The sequence below is a fragment of the Dermochelys coriacea genome, chromosome 14, assembly GCF_009764565.3.
Source record: "Dermochelys coriacea isolate rDerCor1 chromosome 14, rDerCor1.pri.v4, whole genome shotgun sequence".
NCBI classification, from domain to species: domain Eukaryota; kingdom Metazoa; phylum Chordata; order Testudines; family Dermochelyidae; genus Dermochelys; species Dermochelys coriacea.
Window position 1 is genome coordinate 26684122 of NC_050081.1, and position 13938 is coordinate 26698059.

The 13938-nt window shown below is 43.9% G+C and overlaps 1 protein-coding gene across 2 annotated transcripts in view; it reads left to right on the forward strand.

The window, feature by feature from the left end:
- LOC119842793 (myosin heavy chain, skeletal muscle, adult-like) overlaps positions 1–13509 on the forward strand; it is a 36118-nt gene extending 22609 nt beyond the window's left edge. For both annotated transcript variants that reach the window (XM_038371388.2, XM_038371389.2), the window contains exons 25-38: positions 351–740; positions 1046–1172; positions 4364–4482; positions 5023–5219; positions 5667–5850; positions 5931–6096; positions 6245–6369; positions 6618–6926; positions 7027–7230; positions 7886–8011; positions 8105–8275; positions 8357–8461; positions 8603–8698; positions 13257–13509. In XM_038371388.2, the coding sequence (XP_038227316.1) occupies positions 351–740; positions 1046–1172; positions 4364–4482; positions 5023–5219; positions 5667–5850; positions 5931–6096; positions 6245–6369; positions 6618–6926; positions 7027–7230; positions 7886–8011; positions 8105–8275; positions 8357–8461; positions 8603–8698; positions 13257–13409 (2472 nt within the window). In that variant the 3' untranslated portion in view covers positions 13410–13509. The remainder of the gene's footprint in view (positions 1–350; positions 741–1045; positions 1173–4363; positions 4483–5022; positions 5220–5666; positions 5851–5930; positions 6097–6244; positions 6370–6617; positions 6927–7026; positions 7231–7885; positions 8012–8104; positions 8276–8356; positions 8462–8602; positions 8699–13256) is intronic.
- Positions 13510–13938: the final 429 nt, after the last annotated feature.

Here is a 13938-nt window from a genome sequence, read left to right on the forward strand (position 1 = left end):
GTGCCACAAGTACTCCTTTTCTTTTTGCGAATACAGACTAACACGGCTGCTACTCTGAAACCAGGCAATTCATAGTTTATCTTTGTTCCAGCCCAAGAGGGAGTTCAGTTTAAAGGAAGGCATCGGTCGTAGTGAACGTGATGTATCAGGGACCCAAATTTCTCTCAATGGGTCTTTGGATGTAGCTACCCCAGTTCAGGGAGGCAATGTTCCTTTGCCACCGGAACTCCTGTTGTCAGTGTAGGTTGCATCTATTCTACGGAGTTATGCCAGTAGAACTCTGCCGACAGCCATACTGGTGTTGACCCCAGACTGAAGCCACAGTCTTAGTGTTTCCTGTTGTTCTCCAGGCTCGTATTGAGGAACTGGAGGAGGAGATAGAGGCTGAACGTACCTCTCGGGCAAAAGCAGAGAAGCAGCGGGGTGATCTCTCCAGGGAACTTGAGGAGATCAGTGAGCGTCTGGAAGAAGCTGGTGGAGCCACAGCGGTTCAGATTGAGATGAACAAGAAGCGTGAGGCAGAATTCCAGAAAATGCGCAGAGACCTTGAGGAGGCCACTCTGCAGCACGAAGCCACAGCCGCCGCCCTCCGGAAGAAGCACGCGGACAGCACGGCAGAGCTTGGGGAGCAAATCGACAACCTGCAACGAGTCAAACAGAAGCTGGAGAAGGAGAAGAGTGAACTGAAGATGGAGATTGACGACCTGGCTAGTAACCTAGAGACTGTCTCCAAAGCCAAGGTACAGAAACAAAATATATATATGTTTATTGCTGAAAACAGACTGCATCTTCAGATTTGCACTTTGTAGAGGTAGTCTTAAATAATAATAATAAAGAAGAAAAATTCACTGATGTTATTGCTGTTATGTCACATATATAATATGATTTTTATTTTATTTTGCTATTTGCATACTATTTAGTTTTATGAAGGGTGAGGTTTCCTTACTAATTGAGCACACATGTGTTTGTCATGACAAAGATCCCAATGATCTCAGAATGCTGGAGAGCCCATGTGTTTAATCCTCTTTGTCCATTTCACACAAAGGCAAACCTTGAGAAGATGTGCCGCACTCTGGAAGATCAGCTTAGCGAGGTTAAGACAAAGGGAGAAGAGCATCAGCGTATGATCAATGACCTCAGTGCTCAAAGAGCTAAACTACAGACAGAATCAGGTAAAACATACATGTTGTACAACTGTGAGCCCATACAGAAGATGCTGTGATAGGAGGAAATTTCCATCATATGCACATCATCTGATCCACCATAAGAACGGCCATACTGGGTCAGACCAAAAGTCCATCTAGGCCAGTATGCTCTATTCTGACAGTGGCCCATGCCAGGTGTCCCAGAGGGAAAGAACAGAACAGGTAATCATCAAGTGATCCATCCTGTCACCCATTCCCAGCTTCTGCCAAACAGCCTATCCTGCCTGTCTACCTTGACTCATAGCCATTGACGGACCTATCCTCCATGAATTTATCTAGTTATTTTTTGAACACTGTTATAGCCTTGGCCTTCTCAACATCCTCTGGCAAGGAGTTCCACAGGTTTACTGTGTGTTGTGTAAAAAATACTTCCTTTTGTTTGTTTTAAACCTCTTGCCTATTAGTTTCATTTGGTGACCCCTAGTTCTTGTGTATTGAGTAGGAGTAAATAACACTTCCTTATTTACTTTCTCCACACCAGTCATGATTTTATAGACCTCAATCATATCTGCCCTTAGTCATCTTTTTTCCAAGCTGAAAAGTCCCAGTCTTATTAATCTCTCCTCATATGGCAGCCATTCCATGCCCTTAATCATTTTTGTTGCCCTTTTCTGAACCATTTCCAATTCCAATATATCTTTTTTGAGATATGGCAACCATATCTGCACGCAGTATTCAAGATGTGGGCATACCATGGATTTATATAGAGGCAGTATGATATTTTCTGTGTTATTATTGATTGCTTTCTTAATGGTGCCCAACATTCTGTTCGTTTTTTTGACTGCCGCTGCACATTGAGTGAATGTTTTCAGAGAACTATCCACAATGACTCCAAGATCTCTTTCTTGAGTGCTAACAGCTAATTTAGACACCATAATTTTATATGTATAGTTGGGGTTATGTTTTCCAAGGTGCATTACTTTCCATTTATTAACATTGAATTTCATCTGCCATTTGATTGCCGGTCATCCAGTTTTGAGAGATCCTTTTGTAGCTCTACGCAGTCTGCCTGGGACTTAACTATCTTGAGTAGTTTTGTCTCATCTGCAAATTTTGCCACCTCACTCTTTACCCCTTTTTCCAGATCATTTAGAATATGTTGAATAGGACTGGGCCCAGTACAGACCACTGGGGGACACCACTATTTACCACTCTCCATTCTGAGAACTGACCATTTATTCCTACCCTTTGTTTCCTATCTTTTAACCAGTTACTGATCCATGAGAAGACCTTTTCTCTTATCCCATGACAGCTTACTTTGTTTAAGAGCCTTTGGTGAGGGACCTTGTCAAAGGCTTTCTGAAAACCTAAGTACACTATATCCACATGCTTGTTGACCCCCTCAAAGAATTTTAATAGATTAGTGAGGCATGATTTCCCTTTACAAAAAACATGTTGACTTGTCCACAACAAATTGTGTCTGACAATTTTGTTTTTTTACTATAGTTTCAATCAGTTTGCCCAGTACTGAAATCAGGTTTGCCTGCAATTGTCAGGGTCACCTCTGGAGCCGTTTTGAAAAATTGGCATCACATTAGCTATCCTCCAGTCACCTGGTACAGAAGCTGGTTTAAATGATAGGTTACAGACTACAGTTAGTAGCCCTGCAATTTCACATTTGAAATTCAGAGCTCTTGGGTGAATACCATCTGGTCCAAGCAACTTATTACTGTTTAATTTATCAGTTTGTTCCAAAACCTTGTCTAATGACATCTCAATCTGGGACAGTTCCTCAGATTTGTCACCTAAAATGAATGGCTCAGGTTTGGGAATCTCCCTCACATTCTCAGCCATGAAGACCAATGCAAAGAATTCATTTAATTTCTCCGCAGTGGCCTTATCGTCCTTGAGTTCTTCTTTAGCATCTCGATTGTCCAGTGACCCCACTGATTCTTTAGCAGGCTTCCTGCTTCTGATGTATTTAAAATTTTTTGCTATTACTTGCTAATTCTTTTTTGGCCTTCCTAATTATATTTTTTCACTTCATTTGTCAGATTTTATGCTCTTTTCTATTTTCCTCACTAGAATTTAACTTCCACTTTTTAGAGGATGTCTTTTTGCTTCTTACTGCTTCTCTTACTTTGTCGTTTAGCAAAGGTGACTCTTTTTTGGTTTTTAATTTGGTGTATACATTTAAGTTGAGCCTCTATTATGGTATCTTTAAAAGGTTTCCAGGTAGCTTGCAGGACTTTTACTTTTGAAACTGTACCTTTTAATTTCTGTTTAACTAACCTCCTCATTTTTGTGTAGTTCCCCTTTCTAAATTAAATGTGACCGTGCTGGGCCACTGTGGTGTTTTCCCTGCCACAGGGATGTTAAATTTAGTTATATTATGGTCACTATTACCATGCGGTTCAGCTATATTCCCCTCTTGGACTAGATCCTGAGCTCTGCTTAGCACTAAATCAAGAATTGCCTCTCCTCTTGTGGGTTCCAAGACTAGCTGCTCCAAGAAGCAGTCATTTAAAGTGTCAAGAAAGTTTATCTCTGCATCCTGTCCTGAGGTGATATGTACCCAGTCAATATGGGGATAGTTGAAATCCCTGTTATTACTGAGTTTTTTATTTTAATAGCCTCTCTAATCACCATCCTGGTCAGGTGGTTGTTAGTGTTTCCCTACCGCTATATTCTTACTATTCAAGCATGGACTTACTATCCGTAGAGATACTATGGTACAGTTTGGTTCATTTAAGGTTTTTACTTCATTTGATTCTACACTTTCTTTCACAGAGTGCGACTCCCCCACCAGTACAACCTGTTCTGTCCTTCTGATATATTTTGTATCCTGGTATTACTGTGTCTCAGTGATTATCTCATTTCATCACGTTTCTGTGGTGCCTATTATATCAATATCCTCATTTAATACGAGGATCTCTAGTTCACCCATATAATTTAGACATCTAGTATTTGTATATAAGCACTTTAAAAACAAGTCACTTTTTAGCTGTCTCCCGTTACATGATGTAATTGAATGAGACTTTTTTTCATTTGACTGTTTCTCATGAAAAAAGTTTCTACTTGACTGTTGTTAGCACTGCTTATATCAGATTATCATCCTCTAGAAGACCATCCTAAATTAATCTATTTTAAAATAATAAATTACTTTATTATGTTCACTTAATTGCCATTTAATATAATCTATCTGGAATCTTTCTTAGGTGAATTTGCACGCCAGGTAGAGGAAAAAGATGCTTTGATTTCTCAGCTCTCAAGAGGCAAACAGGCATTTACCCAACAGATTGAGGAACTCAAGAGGCATCTAGAGGAGGAAATAAAGGTGAGGATTTTTTCAACAGCCTTTTCTGTGAAGCTGGATTCTTGTTGCGAGCAAGATGCTTTAACCTCAAATGAAACCATAGCACCCTAGAGAATAGAGGGGGAAAGATCCTGTAAGGTCACTTAACCCAGCCCCTGCCAATGCAGGATTGTTTCCTAGAGTATGTTTATGAATGCTTTCATAGAGTCACAGAGTTTCAGGCCTGAAAGGACCATTGGATCATTTAATCTGGCCTATATATCAAAGGCCCCCAACACAAATCAGCAACCACATACTAAACCCATCATCCAAAATTAGACTGAAGTGTTACAACCCTCCAGAGACTAAACTATTGTGTGCCACACACAGAGAATAGGAGAGATCGAGGTCCGCTAATGCCTGAGGCTAATGCAGTTATCAAAACCCAGCGTAAAGTTTACCATCCATAGAATCTCACACCACTTCCCCGGGATAGCGTTCCACAGTCTGACAGAGCTCACTGTCAGGAGGATCCCCAGGATATTTAGCTACATCACTGTGCTACTCCTGTTGTGTCTCCAGGCTAAGAACGCACTGGCCCACGCCTTGCAGTCTGCTCGCCATGACTGCGACTTGCTTCGGGAGCAATATGAGGAGGAGCAGGAAGCCAAGGGTGAGCTGCAACGCGCCCTGTCCAAGGCCAACAGTGAAGTTGCCCAGTGGAGAACCAAATACGAGACGGATGCCATTCAGCGCACAGAGGAACTGGAAGAGGCCAAGTATGTGCTGGGTGGAGGACTGGAAGAGGCCAAGAACTAAATGGGGAAACGTGAAGAGGCCAGTGATATGCTCAGGATGGGACTGGAAGAGGCCAAGGATGTGCTTTGGGGAGGGTGATTAGAGGAGATGCAGTATATCCATTTAGTGGTATGGGTTGGAAAATGGCAAATATGCTCATTAGGTTTAGAAGGACTGAGAGAGACCCTGTACTCTGTCGATAATGCATGTGAGCTGATGGCAGATGGATTATCAGAGACAATGTACTGTATATGAATTGGATAAGAGTGACTGAGAAAGGACCTGATCTGTGTATGCACTGGGGTCACTGAGGTGACTTCTGCTCTCGTGAATCCCAGAGCAGCTGCACACAGTTTGCTTCCCATATTGCTCACTAAATGGGAGCTGTATTTACTCACTAAGTTGGAGCTGTATTTACAATCTTCCAGGAAGAAGCTTGCCCAGCGTCTGCAGGATGCTGAAGAACATGTTGAAGCTGTGAATTCCAAATGTGCTTCCCTTGAAAAGACAAAGCAGAGGCTGCAGAATGAAGTGGAGGACCTGATGATTGATGTGGAAAGATCTAATGCTGCCTGCGCAGCTCTGGATAAGAAGCAGAAGAATTTCGATAAGGTATTTCAGCCTCGTGGGTGTTGGATGGAGCATCCTCTAGTGATCTCCATTGCTTAGACTAAGGTCTTGTTGTTCTTTAGGTTCTGGCAGAATGGAAGCAGAAATACGAGGAAACGCAGGCTGAACTGGAAGCTTCCCAGAAGGAGTCTCGCTCGCTCAGCACGGAGCTGTTTAAGATGAAGAATGCTTATGAGGAAACCTTGGATCAACTTGAAACTCTGAAGCGTGAGAACAAGAACTTGCAGCGTAAGTCCCCAGATTTCTTCTCCTAACATGGGGCTTCTGGAAACCTTGTCACTCTAAAGTGAATCTGTCTGTGCCTGTGGCACTGCTAAGGAGCCTCGCTCTCTTTGGGCCCTTTGTCTGATTGCGTTATTTGTCTGTAACCCAATAGAGGAGATTTCTGATCTCACGGAGCAGATTGCGGAGGGGGGAAAGGCCATCCATGAGCTGGAGAAAGTGAAGAAGCAGATTGAGCAAGAGAAATCAGAAATCCAGTCCGCTCTGGAGGAAGCTGAGGTACACATGCCATTAGTCACTGCTTTACAAAGAGAGAGTCAGAAAACTTTGGAGCTGTATCCTGTTGTAAACATGGTGGGATAATTCACAGGGAAAGGAGGACAGCACATGCTGTGCTGGAAGCTATGTACTCAGTACCCATGCTACCCACAGCACTACATTCCAGTTTGTGGGAGCATTTAACATATTATGTGGAAGGAAAAAACTATTTTTGTCCCTTTATTGATCCTTCACTTGCTCTTGTTAAGGCTTCACTTGAACATGAAGAGGGCAAAATCCTCCGCATCCAACTTGAGCTGAACCAGGTAAAGTCAGAAGTTGACAGGAAGATTGCTGAGAAGGATGAGGAAATTGAACAGCTGAAGAGAAACCATGTCAGAATTGTGGAGTCCATGCAGAGCACCCTGGATGCTGAGATCAGGAGCAGAAACGAAGCCCTGAGGCTAAAGAAGAAGATGGAGGGGGATCTGAATGAAATGGAGATCCAGCTGAGCCATGCCAGCCGCCTGGCTGCAGAGGCACAGAAGAATCTGCGAAACACACAAGGAGTGCTCAAGGTACACTAAGCCACACATGCCTAGTGCGATAGCTCAGCTGGTCTTTTCAGCATGCCAAGGAGTCTGTGCCTCCAGGTAATTTCTCTCACTCGTTTTACAGGATACCCAGATTCACTTGGATGATGCTCTCCGAAGCCAAGAAGACCTGAAGGAGCAGGTGGCCATGGTTGAGCGCAGAGCTAACCTGATGCTGGCTGAAATTGAGGAGCTGAGGGCAGCTCTGGAACAGACAGAGAGGGCCAGGAAAGTGGCTGAACAGGAGCTTCTGGATGCAAGTGAACGAGTGCAGCTCCTGCACACCCAGGTCAGGGTCTAGTGTGAAAAGAAATCCCACAAACCCCTAAGCAGGAGACTGCTCCGTATGTACCCTGCTCCAAAGAGCAGCACTAGGGGGTGTTTAGAAGATTTTTGTTCCTGAAATGGCCTTTACGCTAATGTCTATAGGATGGACCTTTGTTAAACAGAAAGCAAGAAGCTGTATGGCTATCCTTGGTTTCCCTCATGTTGCTGCATTGAAAGCGACACAGGGATGATGAAGGTTGTAATTGCAGTGATGTAATGGAGGGGGCAAGTGTCTCAGAAGCTGGGGGAGTGGCTTTCCTGCCTCTTATATAGTTTCTATCATTGGATATTTTTAAGTCATCTCTGCCATCCCCTGGGGCTCAGGAAGTATTTCTACACAGTGATTATTTTGTTTGAAATGGACCAGATTTACAACAATTGGCACATAAGGTTTGTCACAGGCTATGGGACAACGTTTGTGAGAGCCCTTAAAATATTCACAGCACATCACTGACTAGCTGTCAATGTCCTGCAGCGATGATACATTTGGAAGAGAGTTCTGCTGCAGAAGAATGTTAATAGTAACCTGTACATTAAATACAAAGATTCAGTTCATGCTCCAGAGTCAATATTTTGGGACTAACTGTAACCACGTCTTATCTATTGTTGTTAAACAGAACACCAGTCTGATCAATACGAAGAAGAAGCTGGAAACAGACATTTCTCAAATCCAGAGTGAAATGGAGGAGACAATTCAGGAAGCACGTAATGCAGAAGAGAAGGCCAAGAAGGCAATCACTGATGTGAGTTGAAGGCACTTGTCTTTGGAGAACATGGCCGTGTTTTCACCTAAAATGGCTGGTTTTCTGGACCGGTTTCTTTTCTTTGCTCACTAGGCGGCCATGATGGCAGAGGAGCTGAAGAAGGAGCAGGACACTAGTGCCCACCTGGAGAGGATGAAGAAGAACCTGGACCAGACAGTGAAGGACCTGCAGCTCCGTCTGGATGAGGCAGAGCAGCTGGCACTGAAGGGTGGCAAGAAGCAAATCCAGAAACTGGAAGCCAGAGTGTGTATTCCCCATATTTGTGCATTTAAGAGCATTTCTTATGTCTAGTCACAGTGAAACTCAATCAGTTTCTCATTTCAGGTGCGTGAGCTGGAAGGTGAGGTTGATAATGAGCAGAAACGCAGTGCTGATGCTATCAAGGGTGTTCGCAAGTATGAGAGAAGAGTAAAGGAACTGACCTATCAGGTAAGGAGGGAGGCCCTTTGTGCTGTCACATCCTTCTCTGGGGAGCACGAATTGTTTGCTTGTGAACCTGCAGGGGATAATTTTATTTTATCATATGGGCAAATGAACTCACTTCTTTCTTGCTTTATTAACTGCTTTCAGTCTGAGGAAGACCGGAAGAATATTCTCAGGCTTCAGGATCTGGTTGATAAACTACAACTGAAAGTGAAATCTTACAAGAGACAAGCGGAGGAGTCTGTAAGTATCAGTCGGAGGAGGAATGATAGTTACCTGCTAATGAGGTGGGAATTGTACTAACTAGCATAAGATGTGGGCGGGGGGTATCGTAGGCTTGGGGAGGCTAAGCCTTCTCAAACAGCCAGGCGTGGCCCTGCCCACACTCCGCTCCAAGGCCCCCTCCTGCCTCCCATTCTCCCCCCCGGTCCCAGCCCAGGCTGCTCCACTTCCCCGAACAGCATGGGACTCGGGGCGGGCTGGCTAGGATGAGGTGGCCGGTGGCCTGGGCTGGGTGATGCGGTGGGAGTCAGGGCAGCTGGGATGGGGCCAGGGGCTAGCCTCCCCAAAAGGGAAGTTCACGTGCCGCCCATGCTAACTAGTGGATATAAGAAATTATGAAGTTGCATTTGTTTAGCATAACAAGGTTTAAGGATCAACAGAAACTTGATAATTCATGCTTATATCTGAGGAACTAATTACTGAAAGAGTAAGAAAAGAAACAGTAAAAAAATCATAAAAGAATAATATATATAAGTACATGTGATAAGTGTAGTTTGTCAGTGTTTAGGTTCATAGTTCATAGCACATTATATAGAGGATTTAATAAATTATAAGAAAACTGAGCAATATAGAAAAGGAGTACTTGTGGCACCTTAGAGACTAACAAATTTATTAGAGCATAAGCTTTCGTGAGCTACAGCTCACTTCATCAGATGCAAATGCATCCGATGAAGTGAGCTGTAGCTCACGAAAGCTTATGCTCTAATAAATTTGTTAGTCTAAGGTGCCACAAGTACTCCTTTTCTTTTTGCGAATACAGACTAACACGTCTGCTACTCTGAAACCTGAGCAATATAAGAATTCTACAGCATTTTGCAATTACATTTTTGCTGAAAGTGGAGAAATGTTGCTGGTTTTTGTATATGCCAGTTAGGGACCTGTGCGTAAATCAGTAATCACTGACTCGTGCAGATGAAAACCTTATGTGCTAGGCAAATGCATTTTTCATCTATCCCCAAAAGAGCTCTCACCTCATTGAAAATTTCTTTTTGCTACTCTGTAACTTTTCAAAATCTTCTCAACCTTGGAAAAGTTACAGAATGCAAAGTTACCGAGCTCCTTTTCCCATTTCCTATTGTGCAACTTTTCCAAAGTTGAGAACATTTTGAAAAAAGTTACCTAGTGTCAAAAGGAAAAAGAAAACAAAGACAAATGAAACAGCCATCATTTGATCACATTCATTTTGCAAAAGGGAAAATGGGGGAAAAATGGATAGGATGCGGTGAAACAGTTTGAAATTCAAAATTTTGAAATTTTCAGTTTCAATGAAAAAGTGTTTTGAAAGGTATCTGTGAAATAATTTGTTTAGAAAAAAGACTATTTTTCATTGAAATGAAAAAAATCTAGCAACTCTACTGAATACTTTGCTTAGCTCTACTAATAATTCAATCGCAGTTGCACAAAAAATCTTCCAGATTTAGCATGTGCCTAGGCCACCATGAAGCAGATTCTTCATGCTGGGTTTGTGGAGGGAAGTTTAAAAATAACAAAAAGTGCTAAATGATTGGAAGTGTACACCTGAGTCAGCTGGCAACTCAACTGCCAAAGTTGTTAGCTTGGCCTGATAAGGCCTTGCCTCTGTGAACATGCTCCTTGTGTTGCCTGCCCCCGGCCCAGTACAGATAAGAATGTCCGGTCTCTGCTGATGGGGCAATTTGCAAAAGGGAGATGGTGAGCATCTCATTACTCACCAACTCCTTCAAATCCCTGCCTTCACCTCAGGGGCAGCAGGAGAATAACGTTAAGCAGAATGGAGGATCCCATGATTTAAGCTCTCTGTGAATGTTTTTCATCATTCCACAATTTTATGCAAATTCTCAACTTTCATTCTAAACAAAGAATCAAATTTAATTTTCCTCTGCAGAGAGCCATCCTTCCTAAGAAAGAGCATTATGCTGCTGCCTTGGTAACCCAGACAGCTGCCTGAAGATAGTTAGCAACTGAAAGGGAGCTGCCTGGCTGGGAGAGAAGGAAGGAAATAGGGAGCTGTCTGATCTCAGTCTATGCTGCCTGACTGGGAGAGGGAAGAGGGAAAGTGAGTGGGAGGCAAGTGCTTCCTCTGTGAGGACCTGATCCAAACCTCACTGGAATTACTGGAAAGGCTCCAGTTAACTTCAATGGATTTTGGATCAGGCTCTTAGGGAGGAAAAGGATTGTGACAGAATGAGAAATTCCTACTTTTCTCGTGAAACTGCTCATTTTCTCATTCTGTTCAGGGCAATCTGACTCTGTGGAGCTCAGTATTCAAATGGTAGATTAATGGTGCAGATGCAACACTAACTCCCCGTCCTGCTCACCAAAACACACTGTGTTATCAAGGCTGTGTCTCCTGGAACTCAGCTTCAGGGTGGATGCACTCTTGTTGTTGGTTCTATGATGTAATGAAGGTGGTTTGTTCATAGTCCAATCCTGAACTCAGATTATACAAACTGCAGACCTAAAACTGTCTCCTGAAAGGCTCACAAGCTAGAATGGATGGCACTTTTCTTCTGGATTTTCATTACTTCCCTGTCCCTAAGTGAATAGGCTTCTAGTAGCAATTACATGTGCAGCATCATTTTACATTTAAAAAGGATTTCACCTCACTTTTAATGAATTTTCTAACTTAGAAAATGGTGAGTGTGAGAAGGTCTGTACTTGGTTTTTAGATAAGAGATGGCAAGCAAGTGACAGAGTCTGGGCCTTCTCCTCATCAAGCAATTGTATCTCATAAAGTTCCAAATGCAGGAAAAGGATGTCAGTCACAGTCACATCTAGTGGTCAGAGCAGATGTTAGACCTAGTGGTTAGATAGCCTAGTTGGTAGCCAGAAATTGGAGCCCAGGGTCAGAGCTGCAGCCAGAGTCCAGACGCCAGAGTCAATAGTCAGGGACAAAGTCATCAGTCAGGAGCTGGAATCCAGGGGCAGAACTGGCTTACCTGGAGTGAGGCAAAGCAGGGACAAGGTTGGAGCCAAGGCAGGAGCAGGGCAGGAACAAAGCAAGAGCAAGGCTGGGAACAAGGCAGGAGCAGACACTACCACAGCTCTGGGTACATGCTTTGAGCAGTTGAACTGCTGCTGCTGCTGCTGGGTTTAAGAGCCAATCTGCTGAACCTGCCAACCAATCAGGCAGCTTTCTATAGGCCAGCTTGCTCGTTAAGATTGCCCAGAGACTGGCTCTGCTTTGGGCCTTGCTTCCAGACTGGCTCTGCTACAAGCCCTGATTCCTCACAGTACCACCCTTTCGAGTGCATCTCCTATGGGCCCAGGGCCTGGTTTCCCAGGGGACTACTGAAAAACTCTTGCAATAAGGCCAGGGTGTGGATGTTTATTCCCATGACCACTAGTCCATTCTGTAGCCTTCCCAGTCCACCCCTTACTGGAGCCTTCCCCTAACTTGCCAAGAGTGGAGGATTCAGGGGACCAAGTACTCCGCCTGTCCAGAGAGTGGGCAGTGGAAGGTCAGAGCGGTTTGCTCTGTGTGGGTTCTCAGTGTAGGGGTTTAAAAGCGTGATGTGAAAGCATGTATCTTCAAGGACTTGGGCAGCCATAACCTGAAAGGCATTGGATTCACACATTGTATAACACTGCAGGGGCTCAGGTATTGGTACTCTGGCAGATGGGTAGCTAAATTTAAAGTTCTGGGCCGAGAACCACACCTTGCCCCATGACCAGATTGGGGGTGGCCCTGATGGCTTCAGTCAGCATGATATTTATTGGCAGACTGGAAGTATTCTCTGAGCTCCTGGTGCACCTGGTGTAGGTGAGAGGCTTTGTCAGTGGGGTACAACTGTGGGCATAGCAGAAATAGGAGCTGACACTGATTTAGAAATCCACAAAATTTGTTGCAATTGCCATTTAACTTGTCATGCAGAGGGAGGTTGCTCTCACGGGGAGTGGGGGTTGGAGCTGAAGACAGCACAGATTGAGCTTGCAGGACTGCATGCTAAACCTACAGGGTGGCAAGTTGGGCCTGCAAGGTATAGGGCTCCCACTCCCTCGCTCAGAGAGATATTGGCCTTTGTGGAATTCATGCTCCCTGTATCAGCTCTAGTTCTTGTATTGTTTTGTGCTGGGCTGCTCAAACGATCAGTGACTGGAATATGAGCAGTCGCTGCCTAGTGGTCAGAGCAAGAGTCATGTTAGAACAGCATTTGATAGCCAGGAATTGGAGTCCAGGGTCAGAGCCAGAGTCAGAGGTCAGAAATCAGAGCCAAGGGTCCAGGTTACCTGGAGTGAGGCAAGGCAGGAGCAGGGCTGGGAACGAACAGGAGATATCATAGATATACGTGAATGCTGTGAGCAACTGCTGAACTGCTGCTGCTGCTGGGCTAAAGAGTAGGTCTTTTGATTGTTCCAACCAGACAGGGTGTGTAGGCAATCAGGCAGCCTACGTTAGGCCAGCTGCATTCATTGAGGTTGCCTGGAGAGTGGCTCTACTGTAGGCACTGCTTCCAGAGTGGGTCTGCTGCAGGCTCTGATTCCTGACAAAGGGCAACTGTCAGCACTTTGGTTTTCACAACGCTCTCTCCATCCTCAGGAGGAACTATCCAATGTCAACCTCACCAAGTTCCGCAAGATCCAGCACGAGCTGGAAGAGGCTGAGGAGCGGGCTGACATTGCAGAGTCCCAGGTCAACAAACTGCGGGTGAAGAGCCGCGAGATTCACAGGAAGATTGAAGGAGAAGAGTGAGGATGTCACCATGCTGTAAAGTGACTGAAGAAATGCACAAAATGTGAATCTCTCTGTCACTTTGTTGTATTTATTGGTTATTCTGTCCTCAGTGTCTAGAAAATAAAGATTGTAGAGACATTTGCATACAAAGAACTAGCAGGGGCTTTTGTTTTTTACAGATTAGCTTTGGGGTCTTATTAAGGTTTGTGCCTATTGAATGTTTAATTTTAACTCTTGTCCTTTGCATGCATCCATTACAACACAGTCTTTAATTACCTGATCACATAGTATTTCTCCATTATACATTATTACTTTATTCGCTGAGAGGACAAATAGTGTTAAATGTGACACAAAGATTGAGAAAGTAAGTGCTCAAAAGTAAGAAATTCCAAAAGTTAATGTTTAAAGTTCAGCCTAAACCCCTATTCTATTCTATTCTATTCTATTCTATTCTATTCTATTCTATTCAGGTTCTTATACCATCCTCATCAACGTGGTATCTGAGCACCTTCCAGGAGTGTATTAAGTAATGTGATTTACTCTGCTC